At 41.6% G+C, this 24768-nt stretch overlaps 2 protein-coding genes and 1 pseudogene across 9 annotated transcripts in view; 1 reads left to right on the plus strand and 2 right to left on the minus strand.

Annotated features, from left to right (window-relative positions):
- Positions 1-5602: 5602 nt before the first annotated feature.
- On the minus strand, positions 5603-7268 carry LOC125390914 (uncharacterized). The gene is made up of 2 exons (XM_085687929.2): positions 6595-7268; positions 5603-6468 (listed from the first exon to the last, which is right to left on the minus strand). Exons 1-2 carry the CDS (start codon positions 7266-7268, stop codon positions 6339-6341), a joined length of 804 nt encoding a protein of 267 aa, XP_085544055.1. The 3' UTR covers positions 5603-6338.
- The window catches only part of Scaf8 (SR-related CTD associated factor 8), a 170843-nt gene continuing 153187 nt past the window's right edge, over positions 7113-24768 (plus strand). For 6 of the 8 annotated variants that reach the window (XM_087912147.1, XM_087912146.1, XM_087912144.1 and 3 more), the window contains exons 1-2: positions 7113-7296; positions 12856-12918. In XM_087912147.1, coding sequence (XP_087768273.1) covers positions 7267-7296; positions 12856-12918 — 93 coding nt within the window. In that variant the 5' untranslated portion in view covers positions 7113-7266. The remainder of the gene's footprint in view (positions 7297-12855; positions 12919-24768) is intronic. The other 2 variants (XM_087912158.1, XM_087912164.1) reach the window with 2 other exon arrangements.
- LOC146895795 (large ribosomal subunit protein eL27 pseudogene) lies at positions 15177-23986 on the minus strand (annotated as a pseudogene).

The raw sequence follows: 24768 nt of genomic DNA on the forward strand, positions 1-24768 counted from the left end.
GGTAGGAATTCCAAGCAGAGATAGCGGAGAAAAAAAAAAGGTGGAGTCAGAGAGACACCATGAAGTCACTGAAAGAGAAAGACACTCATGGGAGCCTAGTGGAAACTTGCTGGTAATCCATGAGGTCATGGTGATGCACGGATTAATAGAGATGGGTTGAAGTAATATAGAAGAGCTACTAGCTATACACCAAAGTGATTGGCCAAGCACTGTTTCAATTAATACAATTACTGTGTGAATATTTCAGGTCTGGGCAGCAGGGAAACAAACAAGTAACCTCCGCCTACATTGGGCAGTGCATGTTTTTAATCCCAGTAGTGCATGCCTTTAACCCCAGCCCTAGATAGGACTATAAAATGGGAGGAGACAGCTCTCAGGCTCAGTCTCATTTTGAAATTCCTGGAGGCAGGATTGCCATTTTGGACTGAGGTCGAGATAAGAGCCAGTCACTGCTGTTTTGCTTTTCTGACCTTCAGGTTGAACCCCAATTTTTGACTCTGAGTTTTTATTAACAGTACTTTATTAAAGCCTTGATGAATTCTGAGAGATGTTGAAGATGTTCTTTGCAGTATCAAATATTCAGCCAGGATTTAACTGTAAGCATTACAGCTCAGAAGGAAGGGAATTCTAGCAGTCAGGAGCCATGGAATACCACAGGTCACAGTAAGTGTAGCAACGTATACCAGTGTTCCAGGGAAAGGTGTCCCCAATGTAACAGCTCTGCTCCCTCACGACTGGAGAGGTTTCCCCAGCAAGGTTGTTACAGTTCTGCTCCCATCCACCTGCCCCACCCGAAGAGTGTAGCAACTCTGCTCTGCTAGGGGAAGGGTTTCCCAGGGAAAGCCTTATAGCCCTGCTCTGAGCTGCTCCACCCAGGATCTGATATGGGATGTCCTTTTGTATATGTGTTACTTTTATAGCTTAATAAATAAAGTTTCTTTGGCTTGTAGCAGGACAAAATATAGTCAGGCTGGAAGTGATAAAGAGAGAGAGTAGGTGGATTCAAAGAGAAGCCAAGTAGCTGCCAAAGGAGACAGACACAGAACTTTGCCTAGTAAGCCATAACCTCATGGTGATACACAGATTAATAGCAATGGGTTAATTTAAGATGTAAGAGTTAGTTGATAAGAAACCTGTGCTAATAGTGTTATAATTAAGACAGTTTCTGTGTGATTATTCAGGTCTGAGCAGCCTGGAAATGAAAGAGCAGCTTCCACTTACAGGTTCCCTCTCTGCTCTGGCAAAAGCAGGTCCTCACCCAACCTTCATTTACCAGATTTATTGAGAGTGAAGAATCCAGGAGAGTGGCTGCCTCTGCCAGGGTGGAGGAAGGCAGCAGCAAACTGAACAGTTACAGGGCTTATACAGGGATTCTTAGGGGTGAAATTTTTCCAGGGAGATTTTCAGGGTGGGAATTGGTCAGATCTGAGTCCCTTGAGCTCAGATTGGCTAGATCTCATGCGCAGGGATTGGTTAGTTTTCTGCTCTGGAATTGGTTGGTTTTCTGCTTAGTTGGTCAGGGACAGGTTTGGCTCTGGTTTCATGGCCAAAGTGTGTTTCTTTCAAAGACCCCTTATTAGCTTTTTGGCTCTAATTTCAAGGCCATGGCATATTTCTTTCACCGGCCTTGATTCTAGGGCCAGGGTGAGTTTCTTTCACTGGCTCTGGTTTCAGGGTCAGGGTGGGTTTCTTTGGCTGGCCCTTTTATCCTATGTTACCTATTTATGGGAAAAATGAGCTCAGCTGTGTCACTAATGTACATACTTTTAGTAAAGGTTAATATAATGTATGTCAAAATTGTTTAAAATAAATGATTCGGTTTTAGTAAACGTTTCATTTGTTTGCCTCTTTTATATACCTGTGCTATCCAGCTCACAAAAAGTTCTTAGACAAAAAGGAGTCATAAGCTAAAAAAAAAATTTAAAGATGATTTATATTAACTATGCTTTATTATATTTATATTAAATGATACATTAACATTTTACCTGCATGCTCCCGAAGAACGAACCGGATCCCATGGAACTACAGTGTACAGACACTTAAAATCTGCCATGTAAGTGCTGAGAATTGAACTTAGGACTTTGGAAAGAATAGCCAGTGCTCTTAACCACTGAGCCATCTCTCCAGCCTCTTGTTCTAAGCCAAGTTGGCAGTGAACTGCTACAGCAGTCATGAGACTGGCTTTCCGAGTGCGCCTTGATGTCTATGACACTACCATGATGGGAGCAGTTTCCACCAGGGCTCCAGGTGAAGAGCACCTATGCTGGGCTGGACGTTTTGTGCAGTGCCTCCTCTTTTTCCTCCGGGTCTCCTGGAGTGCAGGGGGGAAATGACCTGGGCTGTAGCCCTCTGAAGTCCCACATGGTTCTCCCCTGGTCAGATTCTAAGCTTTGACTTTTGCCCTCTTTCGCTTAAGAGCTTGTTAGAGCCCAAAGGTCAAGTTTGCCTGGAACAAAAAACCCTCTCAAGGCAAACACCATTTCAGGGTCTCCCGTTCCTCTCCCTGTCTTCAGCCTTTATCTTGCTATCTTGCACTCAAGTTCTTTCAGAGCCTACCAGACTTTTTTTTTTTCCCTCAGCATCTGTTGTTTCCATCACTGCAGCTGCTCTGATTGCAGGAAGCTTATTAAAAATTTGCATTCTGATTCTGTCAAGTCCACTTCCTGGACTCTTGTTTCTGGAAGCTTCCATGCATGGTTTCCCACTACCATTGTGGGGACATTTGCTCAAGGCAAAGAGCACCTGTGTGGGTCTGGGCTTCAAGAATCAAAAGAACAACAACAAACAATCCAAACATGGTTTTTTCAGCCAGCCTTCTTTAACCATATTCGCAACGGACTTTTTGCCAAACACCTTCACGGGTCTGTCAGTTGCTTTCCTCTGGTAGCCTCTATTCCGTTGTTGCAGCTGTCTGGCAGATGGCCAATCCAACACCAACTGAAAATCATTTCTTTGCATGAGGTTTTTCACATTGCCCAGGTATTAGGAATTGCACCGCAAATTTGCTTTTGAGGTCTGATTGTGGTTACATAGTCGCAGGGCAGCATTTCCCCTCTCCCCACCATTTCCAGTGTTGACACAGACCCGTGTGCTCACCTGTCCCCTCCCCACCTATGGGCATTTCGGTGCTTCCAGCTCCCTGTAGACTTGAGCCATTTTGTTGCTGATGCTGCCCTGTACCTTCTATCCTTAAAGAGCTTAAGCATAGACTGTCTATGCTTACCAGGCAGGGGTGGAACTTTGAAATCATTTGGACTACTAACTACACCCTATGTCAACAATATTGGCTTTTGCTTACTGTTTAGTTTTTCAGACAGGATCTTATGTAGCTCAGATTGCCTTTGAACATGATATGTGATTGAGGTTGGCCTTGAACTCGGGATGTTTGAATGCTAGGATTTCTGTGATGCGTAATGACATGTAATTTTTTTCAGTGCTGGAGATCAAACCTGGGGTTTTGCACATCCTAGAATTATAAGTATAATTAAATTAAATCTTGTAATTAAAATTACAAGAATTTAATTAATTATCTTACTTAAAGGCATTCTTCCTTCTTTGTGCGGATATGACCACACTGGAAGAAAGGTCACTGACTGTCCTCAGGCCCGCTGTTGCTCTGCTGTTTCTGTCTGTGGTACCTTTGATCCTGCTGCTGTGACCCAGGATACCTTGATAGACACTCAGGAATCAAGCCCTCCATTTCCTGTCCCCCTTAAGTCTTATTTTACAGTGGCCTCTTGGTGAAGGGTGTTTAGTAATTTCTGCCCTTATTCCTGTTGAAAGCCACAGGGACTATTCCTACTAAATTGAAAGGATCTCTCAGACCTCCGTCTAGCTACCTAGCTATCAGGCTACCTCCTGCCACCTCACCATTCTTTTCTTTTTAGAATTTGCTTCTCTTTCTTTTTTTTCGAGACAGGGTTTCTCTGTGTAGCCCTGGCTGTCCTGAAACTTGTTCTGTAGACCAGGCTGGCCTCAAACTCAGAGATCAGCCTGCTTCTGTCTCCTGAGTGCTGGGATTAAAGGTGTGCGCCACCAATGCCCAGCAAATCACACCATTCTAAGCCTCTGCTTTATTTACCTGTAAAATTTAATGTTTTATTGTCCTAATCAGAAGGCAGGAAAATTCTGTGGTTTCCAGCCTGCTGCTATCCTGCAGAGGCCAGATTACCCCAGATTTTGGGAGTAGGTGCCTAGTCAAGGCTATGTAATCCTCCCATGACAAGCTGGAACCCATTTTCTCCACCTGTCACAATTTGGCCTAAGAACTTTAACTTAGCCTAAGTTGGCCTAAGAACTCTGTCAGCAACACCAGCACATGTGTATGGAATCCTAGGGAGCCGTGGGAGGAAGTTTCATTTTCCTGAGCTTTGTTGCAGAAAAAGTTGAATTTACCTATGTAAACAAATATAGCATCCCTTCTCAATAAAGAACAATTTACTCTCAAGAGGAAAATTCATATGGCTTTCAAAAATAAAAAAGTTTGGCAACTGTCCTCACTGCATTTAGCCTGCAAATTTTGGAAAGCATTGGGTTCTTAGCCTCAGAGTGCTGCACACCACCTGAGCTGGCTCCATGCGGCTATGATAAATGAAGTACTGTAGATGGAGCCGAGAGGCAGTGATAGCATCCGTGTGTACCTCACTCTCCAAGAGTCCTGGAGTTCAAGAGCAAGGTGCTGGTGGGCTGGGTCTTTGAAGGCTTGAGGATGCCTTTCTCCTCTCTGACTTTACCAATGGAAGCATTGTGGGCCTCTGCACTTCATCTCTTCGGGCACCCATCAGATTGGCTTAGGACCCACCCTATTGGCCTCCTTGTAATCGAGCTACCCCAGTAAAGGCACTGTACCTCCAAGTACAGACAGAATTTTTAACAATCAAAATTTGGGGCCCGGATAAATAGCTCAGTTTCCACGTGTGCTATCGGCAGTTTGCTTTCTACTCATTTGCACCTAGTAGTTCTTGCTAATAGTTTTTGTATTCTAGATTTAGTAGGTTTTGTGGTTAAAATATATGAAAATTTTAATGTTAATCCCTTTAAGTTTGTTTCTACAGACTAAAGTGTCTCCCTATTGTGGTTCAGCCCACCACCTTCAGGACCCGTTCACCTCTCCAACTGTACCCAAATCCATTACATAACAACTCCTAATTTGCCCCTCACCCTCCCACTCAGTAACCTCAGTCTGTCTATATAGATCAGCACACACGCTCTTCTGTGACTGGCTTACTTCACTTAGCAGATTTTCTTTGTTTTATTTTGCTGTGGGTGCATTAGAATGCCCTTTTATTTTCAGGGCTGAATAGTTTTTTATTCTATAGATACACCCTTTTTTTGTTTAATTTTTTTATTTTTGAGACAGTACATGTGTTGCTTTCACTGGTTGATGAATAGAGCCGCTTTGGCCAACGACTTAGCAGAGTAAAGTCAGGTGGGAAATCTTAACAGAATAGAGAGAGAGTAGGAGGTGTCAAGCGGACCCATGTAGCTCCCGAAGGAGAAAGATGCCTCAAATCCCAGCATGGCATGATCAGAGACCTTTTGCAGGATCAGTTATGAAAAACAAAAACAACCAACCAACCATGAGCAACAGCAGCTAGCACATAAAATACTCAGGTGGGCAAATGCTATGTTGTCAGCTAACAGAGGGCTAGTGAGTGGCATGTGCTGGGGTAACAAGGCCTTCACACCCCTGTAAGTTAGGATGTATCTGAAGGGCAATGAAGAAGCAGTACAGGGATTTATCTAAATGAGAGGTGTGTCTAAAACAGATCCTCCTGGCTACTGTTGAGATAATGCCAGGTACGCGGAGACAGCAGGATCGTCAGGCATGACCTGTGAACACTGGAAGCGGTGTGTACTTGAGACAGCAGGAGAAAAAAAAATTGGAAGCTTCCTGTCACTATTTTTACCTTCTAAACAGGCAGTGCCAACAGCATATCTGTGAATGAAGCACGTACTGACCCTAAAACGCCAGGGAGGAACTTGCTTTGTGTTTCATAGGGCTCTGGATTTAGGAAACACTTTAAAGCAGCCCATTTTCTCTTCTTCCTTTTGCATGCAACTGGGGAGAGCTATGGCAAATGGCTTTCAACAAGGGTGGCCAGGGTGGCCGTACGTGTGGGAACACCCCTCGTTGTTAAACTTCAAAGAAGGACGACAGCGTTCCACCAGCAGCACGTCTCGACCCTAAAATCTGTGTCCATCCTCTGCACTGATAATCTGGGGCAAAAATTCCTTGAGAATAACCCACCTCCTAAAAAACTATGGGTTGCGTTTCCGTGTCCAAACGGGACGTTCTGGGTTCCTTCCCGCCTCGGAGATGCTCAGATCCCGATAGCTCAAGCCCGCATTGCCCGCACGGTTGCTGCATGCACGCGTCCCATGCCAGCTTTTGTGTGGCACGTTTGCTCCCCGCGCCTGGGACGCTCGGGGACACGCTGCCGACGAGGAATCCTCCCGGGGCTTCTCCTGCAAGTCAATACCCACGAGAAGTTGTCAAAGGCACTTGCACCCGGCCTCCAGGGGCCATCCCACTGGGGAACGGCCATGGAGACACTGCAGTCCCCTCCATCCCTCCCCGCCCCCCGCCCGCACTTCGGGATTCCTCTCAGTGCTCCTCCGCGGGACCCGCCACGGTCAGTGCCTCCAGTCCGCGCCGCAGCGCTCGCTCCTAGGGCCGGGCGCCGCCGTCCCTCTCCCGCCTCGGCGATTCCGGCCGCTCTGGCCCGCGCCGCGCGTCTCGATGGTCCGGCGCGACCGCGGGCCACGCGCGGCCCGGTCGCCAGGGGGCGCGCTGGCCGGCGCCGCCGACTCCGAATGCGCGGCCCGACCGCGTCCGCCATATTGGATGCCGCAGCCGCCGCGGTCAGCGCTTCCTCCTGTGTCTTCGCTGCGCGCTGCAGGTTTGCGCGGCCTAGGCGGCAGCGCGGCCACACGAGAGCCCGCGGGAGGAAGAGGAAGGAGGAGAAAGGGGTGGAGAGTGCAGGCGACCGGAGCCTGAGCACCGAGGTCGCTGCCGAGCGGGGCGGAGAAGCAGCGAAGGCGCCCGCGCCGGCCCCTCCCCCGCCGCCGACCCGCCCCGGCGGCCTCCGTCCTGTTCGCTGCGCCCGCCCCGCGGCCATGCCGGGGCCTCGCCGGCGCTGAGGAGCGTCGCCTGCCCGCCGTGCTCCGCGGCCTCCTGGGTCCGTCGCCCGCCCGCCCTTCCGCACGCGCCGTGCCGGCCGCCGCCTCTTCCTTCGCCGGGCCCCGGGCCTCTGCGCAGACAACATGGAGGCCGTGAAGACCTTCAACAGCGAGGTTCGTACCGCAGCCCGGCCTCCCGCCAGGCCCCAGCGGGCCCGGAGCTCGCGTGCCGAGCTAGGGCACGGGCCGCAGTTTCCCCCCCCCCCCGCCCCGGGTGGGGCGACGGCGGCCGGGCGGCCGTGGGGAGGGGGAGGGGAACGGCCCGCGCCCCTCCCCGGGCCAGGCAGGGCCGGGGGAGGGCCGGGGGAGGGCCAGAGGCCGGACCGATTCCCGAGGCCGCCGCGCCACGCTCCCGGGTGGGTTGCCCCGAAGCCTGGTCCGCCCACCCGCAGCCCGTGGCCCTGCAGGGTCTGAACTGTTGCAGGACATCACTCTGCAGGTCCTCCCGGGTGATTGAGGAAGCTGACACACGGATGCGAGGCCTTGGAGAGGACCCACGGGGTGGTGATCCGAAGTCACGTTACACGTAGTGTTTATTATTGAGGTTCTGTTGACTAGGTAACTTGCCAGCCAGGGACTTAGCTAATTGGATGGTTGGTAGGGAGGCAACATTATTCTGTGATTTCTCTCTCTCTCTCTCTGCCCTCCCCTCCTCTCCCCCCATTTTTTTCCTATTTCTTCTTGCCTTTCTTATCATGAGTTAGGGAGAAAGACACAAATATTAGGGAGACATTGTGCACCCAGAAGGGAAGAAGCTGAGAGAATCATTTGCCATAGGCTCATTCACGTGTCAGGTTAAGCATATATAATATATATTATATGCACACATATATTTTAAGGCAGGTGTCTGATTTTCACTGTTTGCTGAATTTACTGATCTGATTGGAAGTCAGGCTTCGAAAAAAAGTCAATTTCTTTTTAAGGAATAATATCAATAGGACCTAATTCGAATATTAAGTGTAGCAAATACCAGCTCAGTCAGCATCATTGTAGTCTTCTACCTCTTAGAAAAATATTTAAATCAATGCAAACTAATTAGCATAGTTTTCAGAACTTTTGATTTGGAAGCACTAATGCTTTACTCACTAATATGACTATTAATGTTTTAAGTACATGAGCTATTAAAAGAGAATTTGTGGATGTCCACATGTGTTTTTAAATGCCTTTCTGCAATTTCATCTTAACTTTTTTCCTGTTTAAGGCAGCATTTGGGAAATGCTGCAAAGGGGTTAAAAGTTAGATAAATTCATGGCTCTTTAGTTATGCATATTACTTTAGGTGGTGGTGAACTTCCTGACCACGAGAGCGATGCATTTGGGAAGCTTCTGAATTCTGACTGCTAATCGGGTCAGATAGTCCCTTATATAAAATTTAATTCTCCCACTCAATGATTTATATTTAGAATATGGAATAAAGGGAATTTAGTGATAACTGTAATTAACTATTTTTAATATTTTGTGCTATAGAAAAACAGTCGTGGCTTTTTAAATTTGCTACATACAGCACTAATATTTACGTTCTTTAGTTAGAAAAACCCGCTTCTTAGTGGGCCTGGTGGCTCACACCTTTGATCTCTGTTCTGAGGCCAAGAGGTGGATCTCTGAGTTCAAGGCCAACCTGGTCTATGGAGTAAGTTCCAGGACAGCCAGAGCTGTAATACAGAGACCCTCTCTCAAAACAAGACAAAAATCCCCCTTTCTCTATTTCCACATCTCTGGACCATGGTAGGTGTAAACAAGACTTAGTGCTCTGGCCACGTAGCGCAGTGTGGAGGAGGAACAGGCTTTCCCTCTTAGAAGGACAGGTGCGCTGCCTCCTTCTCCTGTGTCTGCTGCAGCAGAGTGAGGTCCAGTTCTAGTGTGTAGTCTCCTCCATTCCCATCTTTTCCCTAAGGATTTCAGACAACTTAAACCTTTACCTTTCTATGTCACTATGATGGAAACTTTTATTATTAGAATGATTTAAAGTGGAGTTAACTTAAAAATATAGGCTGGACTCAGACTGGGAATTGAATGTAGGGCCCTTTCCATGCTTACGTTAGGGCTGCACCCATGAGTTGCAATATCCTAGTCTTGTATTTTGCTTTGAGAGAAGTCCTTTCCTAGTTTGCTTAGGCTGGTAACATTTGAACTCTAGTTCAGATAAGACTTGTATTTATTATGTGATCTTCCTGCCTCAGCTTCTCTAGTAGCAGGATTCTAGGATTGCATTAGACTTGGCTTTGTATAGTTTAAGCACAAAATGCATAGCCTTGTTAATTTAGAAAAGAAATTGATTATAATATTGTGCATATGTGGCTGCTGTATAGTCTGTTATTGCAGGCAAGCCCTGAAGCAGTTCATTCATTACTGTTCTATTAAGTTGTGTTTTGCAAAGTACAGAAATGAAAAGAAGTCTGAATTACAGGCTTGGGAGGAAATCATGTTTTCAAGTGCTCACAGTGAATTTGGCTTTTAAGGCATCAAAATTTAGCTCATGGTAATAATAGCTATCATTAGTATTGTTGAGACAGGGTCTGTCTGTTGATTCGGTTTCCTGAGTGCTGGGATTACAGGTGTGTGGCACCACACTCTAGGCTAGTTTAAAGAATTATCATGACTGTTTGTTACCAAGACATTTTTAAACCTTCAGATACTTAAAATATGAAAGTTGAGTGTCCTGACACACACTAGTAATTTCAGCACCTAGGAGGTTGAATCAGGAGGATTACTCTGAATTTGAGACTGGTCTGGGCTACATACTTTGTTCTAGGCCAGACTGAGCCATATTATACAACCCTGTCTGAAAGAAAAACAAAACAAACATGTTTAAAATATGAAAGGCTTGCTGATTCTTAGGCTTTCTAAGACTGAACTACCCCAGTCTTATTTCCTGTTTAGCAGAGAGCATTATCTTGGAAATAAAATGCTAGAGATTGTGAAGCCAAGAATACAGCCTTTTTTAAAATTAATCTGCAAAATGTGAAAAAATTTCAGTCTGAGTCATCATCTCCTATCAACTTCCTCCTCTCATAATTTCTCAAAGAATTTCTCAGTCCTTCACCACTATATTAAAGATACTGTTCCTCTTTATTATCATGAATTGAATGAGAGCTAATCCTTTGGCCATTATTGTCAGTTCTTATACAATGAGAGAGAGTCAGTCGTCCTTATTTTGGAAGACTTCCTGAGATCCAAGCTTGAATAGAACAGCTAAACTGAGCATGGATTAATCATTACCAGGTACTGGACTTGATGTCATTGCAGGTGTTCACTTCTTTCAGTGACTTGGAGTCTCACCCAGTGAGAAGGACAGCTTAACTGTATGGACCACCCTGCCTTGAGTGCTCCTTACTGCATGGAGGCCATTCTAATAGAGGCCTCTTTCTCTCATTCATATTTCTCTCTCTCCTTTTCTCTCTCTCTTTCTCTTTCATGTCTTGTATTTGAAAAGCATAAGGAAAGAGAATGACTTTACATGATTTCTTCTTTAGAAAATTTCAGAGCAATTGGAGAAGAAAATTTAAAACATACTCGTAAGGTGATCCATGGAAAAGTGTAAGAGTGGATTAGCAGTAGTTATGCCTGGACAAAACCAGAGGAGCTGCATTTTTACTTTGGTATTGGAGTCTTTTAATTTAAGAACTTAGTGTTTACAGTATTACAGGTGTGTGGCACCACACTCTTGCCTAGCTTAAAGAATTATCATGACTGTTACCGAGACAGTTTTAAACCTTCAAATGTTTAAAATACGAAAGTTGGGTGTCCTGACACACACTAGTAATTTCGGCACTTAGGAGGTTGAGTCAGGAGGATTACTCTGAATTTGAGACTGGTCTGGGCTACATACTTTGTTCTAGGCCAGACAGCCATATTTTTAAACATCAAAAAAAAAATTAGCAGTAGGTCTTTAGCATAATAGAATCTGCTTCAGTGATGTATTTGTGGAGGTTGCTTTTCTAGCTGGTTCTGTTGATAATGCCCCATGGTATGTTTCATTTTTCTCGCTCTGAGTAGGCTGAGTAGAAGGTAGGATGGGGCCTTATGGGTTTAAGACATGTTTTATGGGGGAAGTTCGGTTAATTTTTATTGACCTGTATTTTTTCTTTCTATCTTGTTGAAAATTATTTAAAGATGAGCATACTTAGTGTTTTAAACTAAGGAAAACCTCACTAACACAACCCTCTTCCCACCCCAGTGGTTCAGATCACTGCTTTTCGACTTTGCACTTTGGGGATTTGGGGCTGCGTACTTATTTCTGTGAGGGGCACAACAAATAAGTGAAATGTAGGTCATTTAGCAGCATCCCCAACTTTTACACCTTCGCAGTTGGTGGCATCCAACTCTGTCCTTAGGACGTTATCAATTATCCCTTAAGGGAGGAGTAACATAATCTTGGTTGAGAATCATGGATTTAGGTTTCATTAAATTGTCTTAAAGCAGTTTGTACTTTGCCTCCTAATGACGACTCTACTGTTAAATACTTAGTCTTTACCCAGGTTACAAGCTCAGTGAGAGCAGTGATGGAGTTGCTTCAGGTCCTCGGCATACAGATGACCTTTAGATACGGTGTAGAACCCTCTTGAGCACATCTCAAGTAAATGAGGGAATGATGACTTACTAGGTAACTTAATGCTAGCTAATATTTCTGGACACGTGGTTTTAAAATGCTGAAGTAATTTTATTTTTTAACTTGGATTTTTAAAAGACTCTTTTAGTAGGAAGAGTCTTTGACTAATTGAATACAGTTATGCCTTTTGAGGACCCAGTATACCTCTTAAGCATTTCTTTAAAGGTAAATTTTAGGACATTGTAGAAATATAGATTAGGGGTCGGGCAGTGGTGACGCACAACTTTAATCCCAGCACTTGGGAGGCAGAGGCAGGTGGAGCTCTGTGAGTTTGAGGCCAGCCTGGTCTACAAGAGCTAGTTCCAGGAGAGGCTCCAAAGCTACAGAGAAACCGTGTCTCAAAAAACCAAAGGGGGAAAAAAAAAGAAAAGAAAAGAAAAGAAAAAAGAAATATAGATTAGGTGAAAATTTTTAAGTCAGAATTTGTAATCTATTTTTAATTTTCACTCAAGTGTGGCGAGTGGGAGGAGGGCTTCTCCAATGAGGACACTAGTTAGTACATACCAGAGTTTTATGTTGGATAGTAATTGTGTTCAAGCCTGTTTGGATTTACTCTTTCAAATGATTATACAGTAATAGTTTTTTCTTATCCATAATAATAAAAATTTATACTGCAATAATAATTAAGATTGAATAGATTTTGATATTGCATGATTTTGATTGTATATAATCTCAACCATTCAAGATTACAAAAAACATTGTCACTATAGAAAACCATTCCGTATATTACTAAACCAAGGTATTCTAGACTAGTATTAAGTTCGTAGGAGTAATTTGTTGGTATTTAAGGGACTCATGTATCTCCACTCTCCTGAACAGTTGTATTTTAATCATCATTTGTAGTAGGTAATTTAGAATTAATAGTGATTTTTATTGCTTCCATATACGATTTCAGATATCTCTTTCTAGGGCCAGATTTGCTGTTAATGGACAGTTTCTGACTCAGTGGTATGACAAAAATGTGATCAACCATGACCGTGAACACTGGCTGAGCTCAAACTCTTGAGTGAGCTCGTTTTGTCTGTTTTTGTTTTCTCAACATCTTTCTCTACTCCTTTCTCTCAGGGTTGTGCCTCTACTCCTGCTTGTACAGACTGCTTTTCCAGCAGCATGGACACAAGAAGCATAGTAAGATGATTCTAACCCACATAAGGCAGGCTCTCTGGGAAATGTTAGGTTTAATTTGGTAGTGAAATTCTGTATTGCTTGTATGGTTAGTACTTGGGAAGCAGGTGGAGTTTGCTGCTTATAATATATTAGTAATCTTAAAAAGATCATATAGGGAGTAAAACTTAATTGCTTTATTAAGAAATGTTGGAATTTCTTTAAAAATGGGGAAGGAAAAGTTATTGGGTTTAATAGTGAGCATATATCATAAATTTGCATTAAATTTATTTGCATTCTATATTACATAATTTCACTACATTTTTGATAACATTTTAATATGAGTTACTTACAGACCTCATAATTTAAGATTTGGAAATAAATTAACGACATATGATATAGGAGTGGAGAAACAAAAACTAAATCAGATTTTAGATTTTCTACTAAAGGGGTTAGTTATGGTACAGATGTCTCAAAAGTCAGGACTGGTGAACAGTGAGCCTGTGAGTGCTCCCACAGTCTGTCTCAAACTTGGTTGTGAACATGGTGTTTGTTCTTTGTGATTCAGATTGTATGTACCTATTTCATCTTTATAAGAGCTGATAAAGCCAAATTAAGACGTAGGAATGAGTTTGTAACTTCCCACTGTGGGTCAAGAAATACCTCAGACTTTGACATTACCTTATTTATTAAGAGTGAAGAATAGATCGCTATGTTCCCTGCAGACAGTTATGACTGATAAACAAATGTGTATCAAACACATTTTTAAAATCTGCAACCTAAGTTATTCATCATTTTGTTTTTCGAGACAGGGTTTTTCTGTGCAGCCATGGCTGTCCTTGAACTCACCCTGTAGATCAGGCTGGCCTCCACCTGTCCCTGTCTCCCGAGTACTGGGATAAAAGGCCTGCACCAGCACTGCCTGACTTGTTTGTCATTTCTCTAGGTTGATGGGAAAGGCTTAGGACTTCATTCTTTGACCCTGTTGTTAATTTAATTCTTAGTGGATGCTTACCGTATGCCAGGAGATTTCCTTAGATACAGCGATAAATGAGGCAAAAGGGAAAGAACATCTACCTTAGAGGGGTTTGCACGCTCTCGAGCCTGGTTAGGCCCTCTAGTGCCTGCATTCCTTCCTGCCCTATTTGGGGCTTCTGGGATCCTGCTCTCCAGGCCCAGTCCAAGTATTTGCCTCCCAGAGCCAGATGACCCTGCGTGTGTCATGCTCACAGTAGACCCCGCCTGTTTTCCCAACAGTTGGAAATAATACATTGCTGTTGAATTGTATTTGAAAATTTCTGACATTAAAAAACACCCTTCATTTGTTCTTTTAGAATCAGAACTACTTCTTGTAAGACTCATCTTTAAGGGTCCTTTCTTCTGTCATTGAGATAGTTACTCTGTGTGTAACTTCCATTGAGCGATGACAAAAGCTTAAGTTTTGGAAAAGTAATAGATTTTTATTTAAAATCTTTTGCTTGATCTAAGTATGGAAGAAATTGGTACCTTTGTTTTAACACCTTCTGAATTTGGTGTGTTCCTCAGACCTCCCTTCCTTCCTTCCAACTAAAGTAAAAAACTGTTGAGGTTATACAACCTGGGCAGTAATGTAGAGATTCCTACATAGTGGTGCTATAAAGACTGCCACAAACAGGTTCAAGGGCTTTCTTTAATTCAGTAATTTTTTTTTATGCATAAACTTGACACGGTATTTGAATTAATTAAAGCATTTCAAATATTCAGGTAAAAATCCTCTTCCATGAGTTGTTATTTGGTTCTGCAGACTAAACCTAGCATTTGTTGCACCAAATACGGTACACCAAATTTTCTAGGGAATAACAAAAGAAAAAGCATGAGTTCAGGATAGTTTTTTTTTCCTGATTCTTTTTGATTTTTTTGAAACAGAGTTTCTCTGTGTAGCCTTGACTGACCTGGAACTCACTCTGTAGACCAGGCTGGCCTCAAACTCAGATCCACCTGCCTTTTGCTCCCAGAGTACTGGGATTAAAGGTGTTTGTCACAACTGCCCAGCCTTTCCTATATTTCTGATTTGTGATTGCTTGAACTCACTGATGCAGAAGCATTCTTCTTTTGGTGCTTCAGCCATTGTTTGGGAGAGCTATGTAAAAGCTTGGTGGGTGCTGTTCCCTTTGCAGATAGGGAACTAAGTTCGGCCATTGTGATTTTACTAAAGAAATGCACTTTGTAGCTATTAGACAGGAAAGAAATGTGTGAGTTAGCACTCCTCTGATTTTCTTGCCCTTTGGGGTTGCTTTTTTTTTTTAATTTTTAGTGATAGAAACAAAAGTACACAAATGTAAAGCTGTTTCCTGCCTAGTCTTGTGTTTCAGAACTGGGTCTCTAAAGATCTTTGTTGAGAACAGTTTTGTCCAAGGGGATTCACACAGAGGGTTTCGTAGACTTGAGGTGATTGTAAATCTTTGCTCTATTGGCAATATTCTTTCTGGTGGTGGCTGTCACTTTTTGAGGATAATGGTCAATTGCAGCCACCAGGGAGGGTATGGATATAAGGGTGGTCTGCAGTGCTGTCACCAGTGTTCTTCATGATGATGGCTCTTTGTCCAGAGTAGTGTCCAGTCAGGACCAACACTGCTCTCCCAGGTTTCCCATTTCTGCAGAGAATAAAGACAAGGAGTGACTCAGAAATTTGTAAACCGAAAGCCCAGGAGCTGGCTAATAATACAAGGAACCCGGATCATAGGCCCTCGCTGCCAATAAGGCCACATCACCTATGGGTTCTGCTTGAACAGGAGGTACCTAGTCACCCGACCTGGAGATGCTATTGTTGGGGGATTGCAAGATCCCACCAGTCCTCTTCCTTGCTTTTTGTAAAGGAGGCCCATTAGTTAATTTTTTAGTAACTTAATAGACATCATGTCCAAATACAACTTTCATTTTTAAAAAAATTACTTGAAACATACTTGTAGAAAAGTTGCAAGAAACTTTTAGGTGCATACTTTGAATTTTTTCAAAGAAAAGATTTATTATTTTATATGACAGAGTGTATGTATGTATGTGCATCAAGTGGGTGCCTGACAAAAGTCAGAAGAGTGTCAAATCCTCTGGGACTGGAGTTAGAGATGGCTGTGAGACATTGTGTGGGTGCTGAAGATTGAACTTGAGTCCTCTGTGAGAGAACTGAACCATCTCTCTAGCCCCAGGTTCTTTGTGTTAGATACTTTAGCTTTCTGTCTTTTTATATCACATGAACACAAACTCTTTTTCCTGAATATTTTGAAGTAAATAACTAATTCAGAGTGCCAGCTTCCTCTGAATAGCTATCTCTTCTTTTAAAAGGATATTTGTTTAGTTGAAACACAGTGTTATCCATTGGGAGGTTAACAGTGATTATAATTACTGTTGAAGATCTTTAACTAATTTCCCTATATATTGTACCCATGGTTTTCCTTATAGAATAATTTCTATACCACACTTTAATGTTTTATCTCTTTTAATTTGGAAGTTACTCTAATTTTTTTAGAGCTTGAGGTGGTGGTGTTTGATGACAGCAGGACAATTTAGAATTCTCTTCATATTGACTCATTTGCTGTGTAATTTTATGTGTTTTAGGCAGGAGTCCTTCAGAAATAACATTGTGTGCATCCTTACTTCTGAGACTTCTAATTTGTGTCATTAGCAGGAGTGGTGGCTCTTGGCTACAGCTTCCTTTGCTTTCTCTACCTTTGTACCATGTCTCTTGTAGGTGAGATATTTTGATGCAAATATAAAGAATATCACCCAAATTTGCCCACTGGTTTTTTAGCTTAAATTCATTTCTTGCCTGATACAGTCACCAAATGCTAAGTTCTTTGTGTCTGTATTTCTTTGTATCTGTGACAGCTTTCCTTTCTCTTAATTTCTGTGTAAATATAATTTTGTATTTTGTTGTAAACTCATCTATTCTTTCTTATTCATTGGCTTTTTAAAGATATTCTGTGGTAGTTGGGTGATGGTGGTGCATGCCTTTGATCCCAACACTCAGGAGGCAGAGACAGGTGAATCTCTGTGAGTTCAAAGTCAGCCAGGTCTATAAGAGCTAGTTCCAGGACAGGCTCCAATGCTACAGAAAAACCCTGTCTCAAAAGATCCTGCGTGGTCAGTTTTGACTAATCAGAGATTATTCAAGCCAACTCTTGGGTACTTTGATATATGCTAATGAGTTTTTGAATATCCCCGTATTTTGTGATACAGTAAGCTATTCCTGCCTAAACTTTGATTAGCCATTTCTTCAAGAATCTCAGGCTTCATTTGGTGTCAGGCTCATGGTATAATTAAAACTTAGGTAGTAGCTGGGCATGGTGGTGCACGTCTTTAATCTCAGCACTTGTGGGTAGAGTCAGGTGAGTCTCTGAGTTGAAGGCCAGCTTGGTCTACATAGAGAGTTGTACGACAGTCAGGGCTATACAGACAAACCCTGTTCCCCAAAAGAAACCATTTAGTTGTATATTGAAAGGTGTACGAAAAAAAAAAGATTTAAATTTTGCTAGTGACAATTTATTAGGATATTGGTATTAAGCCTGCTTGAATCCTTTAGCATTTTATGTAACATTTGTTGCACAGTTCTTTATTATAATCATGAAACTAAATTAAACTACTGTAATGTTAGAAATAGCTTGTTTGTTTGAGAAATTGTAGTTAATACAGCTATGGGAACTTGCTGCCAAGAAGCTTTTTAATATCCTGATGACTTCCCCTCTCCTGTGGTCACTTTGCTATTAATACCACTTCTCAAACTAAGGGAACGTAGTGGTCTTACTGTTCCACTGTGATGGCCACAGACAAATGTGGGCTGTTTAAATCATGGAGAAATTTAACTGAAGGTTTTCATGTATCTACCTGTGTATTTATATATTTTGTTTCATCTCAAGAATGATTTCTGCCCTTGGTTTTCTGACATGGTAACTGAATACCATTGTAGTTGTGTTGTGCATCGGGAGCTATAAGCGGAACTGAAGTCTGGTTTTGTTTTTGACTCCCTTGTTCAGTTCTTGGCATAAACTTGACTTTTGAAAGATGTCGTTCAGTAGACTTGGATGAGCAGTTGTACTTAATGTATTATTTAGGATCGATACCTATGAGCAGTCAAATTAGAGCAAATTAATAGTTTTTTTTTTTAAGTCATACTTGTCCGTCTCTGTAGCTCAGACTGGAACTCATACAGCTATCCTCCTGCCTCAGCCTCCCTAGCTGGAATTACAGATTTGTAAGATACTCTGCCCAACTACATTTATATATTTATATAATTCAGTGCTCTAGGTTTTGGGGAGATTTGTTTTTTAGGATGGTGTTTTTGGGTGGCCTTGAATTTGATATGCAGACCAGATTGGCTTCAAACTCAGAGATCCACTGTCTCTGCCTTCTGAGTGCTGGGATTAAGTGTGTGCTGGCACACCTGGCCAGGATGACTTTTTATTTATTTATTTTTTAAATATGGTTGCTGCCAAAGGACTATGGGACAGTATCCATTGTGTAAGGAGAGGTGTGATAGTCCACCACTCACGTGGTGGGATTAGAAAAGAGCCCTAGAGGAACTTTTAGAGAAAGGGACTTGTAGCATGGATTCTAAATAGTTCTTATAAAACCTGGTGGGGCTGGAGAGATGGCTCAGAGGTTAAGAGCAGTGGCTGCTCTTCCATTAGTCCTGAGTTCAATTCCCAGTAACCACATGGTGGCTCATAACCATCTGTAATGAAATATGGTGCCTTCTTCTGGCATGGAGGTGTACAGGCAGGAGGAGCATTGTACATATAATAAAAAAATCTTTAAAAAAAATAGAAAAACTGGAGTCAGATATAGGGGCTAAGATCAGAGAAGCAGAGCGGCCAGCCACTAGAGAGTGCTTACCTTTACCAATGCTCAGACTGAGGGGGTGATCCTGTCTCTTTGAATTCTCAGACTGACTGCTGCCTTTATGAAATTTCAGACTGCATCTGAGCTCCTGTCTCCTCCTACCTTGTAGTCTTCTTTCTGCTCAGTCATCTCATTCCCTAGTGGTAGGGTTAAAGGTGTATGTCTCCCAAGTACTGGTATTAAAGGTGTGCCATCACCACAACCTGGCTGTTTCTCTTTTAGATTGGAGCAGTCTTGTATAGCCCAGGGTGGCCTTGAACTCACAGAGATCTGCTACCTCTGCCTCTTGGGATTAAAGGTGTGTGCCACCACTGCCTGGCCTCTGTGGCTAAATCGTGGTTTAGCTCTGCACGCTGATCTTTAGGCAAGATCTGTTAGATTATGAAAAAGATAACACTACAGGGACTATCATTGTTAAGGATTTTGAGCCCTAAAGCCTTATAATGATTGCGTAAAATTCATGTTTAGGTGAATCAATTCATTTGATAAGCAGATTCACAAACACTTTAAGTTTATGAAAAATCTGCTTGGCTATTAGGTTGACACCATGGCTAAATCCATTATATTCACTAGGGAGTCAGTGTTTCCATAGTACTCCATCTTCACTAGGGACTCAGTTGTGTAGATTTACATGGCTCCTCGCTGATAGATTTGTTTTCTGTCTTTCTTGTTTTTTTTTTTTTGACTTTTGTTTGTTTTTTGGTGGCATTTACTAAGTTATTTTTTAAATTTTAGGTGTATGGTGCTTTGTCTGCATAGATGTCTGTATCATTTGTGTGTAGGGACCTGCAATATTAGAGCTGTGAGCTGCCATTTGAGCCAGGGGAATTAAACCTGGGTCCTTTGGAAGAACTGCTAGTGCTCTTGACAGGTCCATTGGTTCTTTTTTCTTTTTTTTTCTTTTCTTTTTATTTATTTATTTTGGACAAGGGCTTGCTATGTGTCCCTGCTGCCTCGAACTCTCTCTTTCTACTTCAGTTTCCTCTTACCGGGATTACAGCATGGGCCACCATACAGTATGGGCATTCCATATAGGCATGGGTAGTTTTGTTCTTGGAAACTCCATCCCTTCTGTGAGCGAAAAGTACTGTTTGAGACACGAGTCTATAATGTATTTGATGTGGTACTTTGGAAATTTTAATTTAGTTATCACTTGTTACAAATGAAGAAAATGCAAATACTATCAAATCTTGTCAGGCCATTCTGAAGGAGAAAGTGCTTGAGCAGTCCTGACAGAACTGAGTGTTGGCAGAGTGCCTCAGATCTGAAGTGTTCTTTCCTCTTTGTGTGCGGCTCCTTTCCCTTAGGTCTGTCTTGGTTCTTTACACTTCTGAAAGCTTGATCTGAAGGCCTGGTAGCAGGCTCATATTTCACTTTTCTCCTAGATCTCAGCATCTAGTTCTTTATTTTTCAAACCAGTGTACTAATTATTATTTCTTTACCTGCCTTCTGTTACCTCTCTAGGAATTACTTCTTTTTTAAAAAAGATTTTTTTTTATGGGATTCAATTCTACATTGTCTCTCTCTTTTTTTTTTTTTTTGCGTAATGTAAACTTGCAGTCATGTTCCTGTCACCCCAAATCTAAATTTTTCTTCAACTCACTTCTTGCTTTTTAAGACTTCAATTTACTTGGGGAATAAAGTCATATTCCTAAGTATTGACACAAAAACATGCGATTCATCTGTATTCCTCAGTCGTGAAACCCAATGAGCTACTTACTTTAATGCATGCTGCATCCTTTCTTTTTTATTCACCACGTTGAATCTTTAATCCATGCATGCATCCTTTCTTTTTTGCAAGCTGACCTCTGTCTTTAATTTATATGGAAGTTATCTCTTCAGTTTCGCTATAATCACTTAGATTCCCAAAGTTCGAAATAGGCGTTTTGGCATACGCCTTTAATCCCAACACTTGAGAGGTAGAGGCAAGCAGATATCTGAGTTTAAAAGCCAGCCTACTTGGTCTACATAAGCTAGTTTCATGCCATCCAGGCCTACATAGGAAGGCAGATCTATCTCAGAATAAAACAAAAACTAAAAAACTTTCAAATTCTCTCTCTCTCTTTTTTTATAGTTGGGCTTTCTATAAGACTATACAAGAGAGAATTAATGATCAACTCTCAAAAAGTAAACATGGTAATTATATACAAGAATGATTTTTTATTTAAGATGGGTCTTTTTATTAGTGTGTGGGACAGATATGGGCGTGGTACTGTTGTACATGTAGAGAGGTCAGAGAACAACTTTGTGGAGTTGGTTGTCTCCATCTTATCTGTGTTCTAGGGACTGAGCTCATGTCAGGCTCCACCGCCAGCACTTTTTTACCCTCTCTGCTATCTTGCCTAATGTAAAAGATACTACAAAGTATCCAGATGACGTGGGATCCTTTGCGTGGGCACCCTGCTGTGTTGACCTTTTTGTCTCCCCCCATTTGTACCCTCCCTCAGGAAAGCACTTCATCTTACGACAGTAGGGGATCAAGGTATTTTTTGTTTTGTTTTGATTTTGGTTTTGGTTTTTTGAGACAAGGTTTCTTGTAGCTTTGGATCCTGTCCTAGAACTCACTCTGTAGACCAATCTGGCCTTGAACTCACAGAGATCTGTCTATCTCTGCCTCCCCGAGTGCTGGGATTAAAGGCGTGCACCACCACCGCCCAGCTTGGGTATCAAGGTTTTAACTTAAATTGTGGGGGGAGAAATTTATATCAGCCCTGAGGCTTTGGTTACATCTTTGAATGAGATCAATCTGTATTCAAGTGAATTTAATTATGAGGAAATTGAGTAAATTCATTCTGCTAGCTTGTATTGGATTGTTTAATTACTTTTAGCGTCCATGTGTACTTAGTAAATTTTAGCCATTGTGGATGAGAAAAAACAAAACAAAGCAAAAAACTTTCTTGACTACTGTTTAATGTAAGGTCATAGTTTTCAGGGTAGATGGAGGGGAAGAGAACTCAGGGTATCTGCTAGAACACGGGTGTCAAATTGTAATTTTAGGTATAAAAGAGATTCACTTTCCATCTTTCAGTACAGAATATTTTAGTTAAGAACCACTTTGTTTTTTGTGCTGATATATATTTGTTAATCTCTAAAAAGTTATTCGTTAGATTTAGCTTCGGGCAAGTAGTATTATCTAGAGAATTTAATAACTTTTTTCCTTGTAGTTTCTTAGTACTGCCTTTTGATAGTTGTGGGCTATAACGTTGTTTTTCAAAAAACACTTAATTTCTTGGGGCTGGAGAGGTTGTAAAGTCAGTTAAGAGTACTTGCTGCTTCTTGCAAAGCATATGGCCATTTATAAGCCTAGGTCCACGGGATCTGATGCCCTCTTTTGGCCTCCACTGGCACCAGGTACGCACATTGTACATAAATACATGCAGGAAAAACTCTCAAACACATGAAATAAAAAGAAATCTTAAAAAAGAGATGCTGAAAAATATTTGCCTTACAATACAAAATATAGTTTGTGGCCTGATTAAGTAGTCAGCTGGTTTGATCTGTGTTGCTGAGGACTAATCAGTGCAGTTCATTGTTTCCTATTGAACCTGGATTTGGTGTCTCACACTAGTGACCCCATCCATCACTTGAGGGCAGAGCTAGGAAGATTGACACAAGTCTGGAGCTGGCCTACACTACCTAATGTGACATTTTACGGGATCGGAGAGGGAGCGATCGGAGGGTTTGTTTTGTTTTTAGAAAATTATTTATGCTTATTATATCCAATTGACAATTTTTGATCATTTTCCCTGCTCTTGTTTTTGTATTTAGTTCATATATTTAGAATATTATGATGAATTGAAACATTTACTCTTACTATTTAACATACTAGAATTTTCTGTTATTTCTAAGATAATTATTTTAAACCTCATTGACTATGCTAATACAAATATAGAGCTTATTATTTCTCATCTTAATTATTTAAGTTGGGTTAGCAGTATATCTTATTTTATTAAATGTCTCTTCTTGGCCATGTAGGGTTTTTTTTTTGTTTTTTATTGAGGGGGCTTATTTTTATTTTTTTTTGTATCATCTATAATGCTGATATGAAAGCGATTGTGATTATGGCCTGTTAAGTGTGTGAAGTCAGTAGAAGAATTTTTTGACTCTTATATTTAGTGTCCTACTGCCACCTTCTCCTGGGTGTTAATAGTTGTGTATAAAATGACCATTTTGCTTTTTTTTTCTTAGTTTCTTTTTCTGTGCTGAAAACTTGTGTTTGTATTTATTTTCAGGGTTCGTAGTGTCCTTACTGGAAAGAATTGTAATTTCTTTAAAGTATTTGTTAAAAGTTGATTTCTTTGATAGTTTTAGTCACGTAGATAGTATATTTTGATCATACTCACCCATTACATTACCCTCTACCCTCTTCCACTTCCTCTGAACCCCCTTTTCTTCCTAACAAGTCTCTCTCATGCCCCTTCCTATTTAATGGCCCTCTCGGTTTAATTAGGGTTGCTTGCAGAAACAAAGGTGTGGTGTTATTTACTGGAGCACGGGCATTTATTTTTCCTATTTTCTTTAAAGTTTCTTGATGACTCTAGTGTAATTGTCCTTTTGGGATTAATAGTTAATTGTATTTTTTCGCATGTGCACTTGTTCAGTGTCTATTTGCAAGCATCTGCTTTGTCCCTTGAGTGTACCCAGCACACATTTTGCTTGATGTAGTCTAAAAGTTGGCTAATAGTTGACAGGTATTTTAGTCTTAACCTTTGCCTTCTTTCTTCAGAAATCTTTATGGAGGCACAGTCCAGAATGAGCCTAGGTCTTGTTAATTCATACACAGAAGAATGTCCCCTGTTCACATTGGGATTCCCACAGTCTCCAGATTTTAGGACTCTTCTGTTTCTCTCTTCAGAAAGTTACCTGCTATGATTGAAGTAAAGAAAAACAATGAAACAGGACGGCCTCACACCTTCCGTTTCTTAGATAATGCAGTCTTCTTTTCCTTGTTCTTCTGGGTTGATGCTCATGTTATAAATGGAGCTGCCTTCCAGTTAAAAGGAAGCAGAAGGGGAAAGAAGTCTCTCCTTGCTTTCCCGCTCCTCCTTACCCCTAGTGCCTTTTTCTCTGCTCTTCTGGTTGGATACAGGACAGGTTTCTACTGGCTGCTTTGCTTTTGTTGGCTGCACAGTTCTTCAGTTTCTGCCAGCACTGGGCTCAGAGCCTGATGGTGGAGTACCCAGTGCTCTGGAACTTACCTGCTGTCACAAAGCCTCCTCATACCGGCACCAGACAGTATGGAGGCTTGACATTGATCTTCAGTTGACCTGCTTGTTTGCTTTTGAGTCATTGGATAATTTTGTTTAGTCCTGGATTTTCAGTTGCCATCAGGGACATGTGTTTGACTTATTCAATCCATCTTGACCTGAAATGTGTACTTCTTAATAATATTTTTAGCTCTCCCATTCCAACAATTTGACGTGAAAGGACCTCTATATACAACTTTGTGGCTTAAGTATAGTTCTTTAAATAATGTTTGTTTATAGGGATTGTTGACTTTTATTTCTGCTGCAAATACAATTTTGAACTTAGATTCTATATTTTCCTTTCAAATAGTATTCAAAAACTAATATTATCCTTAGGCAATTACTGTACTTGAAAAGTAGGATATTCTTACTTTAATTACTATCCACATGGGAATGCTTATAGCCCATAGGAAGGACTGTAAAACATACCAAAATTCATGGTGCTGTAATAGTGTTGATAACTGCTTTGATTTGTAATTTTTGGTGCTGGGGATTGTGCACCCAGGTGTCACACATGCTAAACATCAGCTCCTACTAAAGCCACTGTAGGTTATAGTGTTAGGAAAACAAATATTTCCCTTTCTTGATATTTTGTACTTCAAAAAAATGTTTTAGATTTTTTTTTTATTCTGAGAAAGTTGTATGTTATTTCATACTCTTCTGTATGCTGTTACTGTTGCACTGTTGTCCTGCTCTAGAAACGTGAGTTTAATGGCAGACCTGATTGATGGCCTTGTCTTACATTCCTACTGTCTGG

Source organism: Myodes glareolus, chromosome 1 (assembly GCF_982192425.1).
Source record: "Myodes glareolus chromosome 1, mMyoGla1.1, whole genome shotgun sequence".
Classification (NCBI taxonomy): domain Eukaryota; kingdom Metazoa; phylum Chordata; class Mammalia; order Rodentia; family Cricetidae; genus Myodes; species Myodes glareolus.

Excerpts from the sequence above, each read along its gene's own strand:
- LOC125390914 (XM_085687929.2), bottom strand. The coding sequence starts at position 7,268 with ATGTTGTCTGCGCAGAGGCCCGGGGCCCGGCGAAGGAAGAGGCGGCGG. Across the intron at positions 6,469-6,594 it reads GCACTGAGAGGAATCCCGAA|GAGAAGCCCCGGGAGGATTC; the intron begins GTGCGGGCGGGG and ends ATTGACTTGCAG.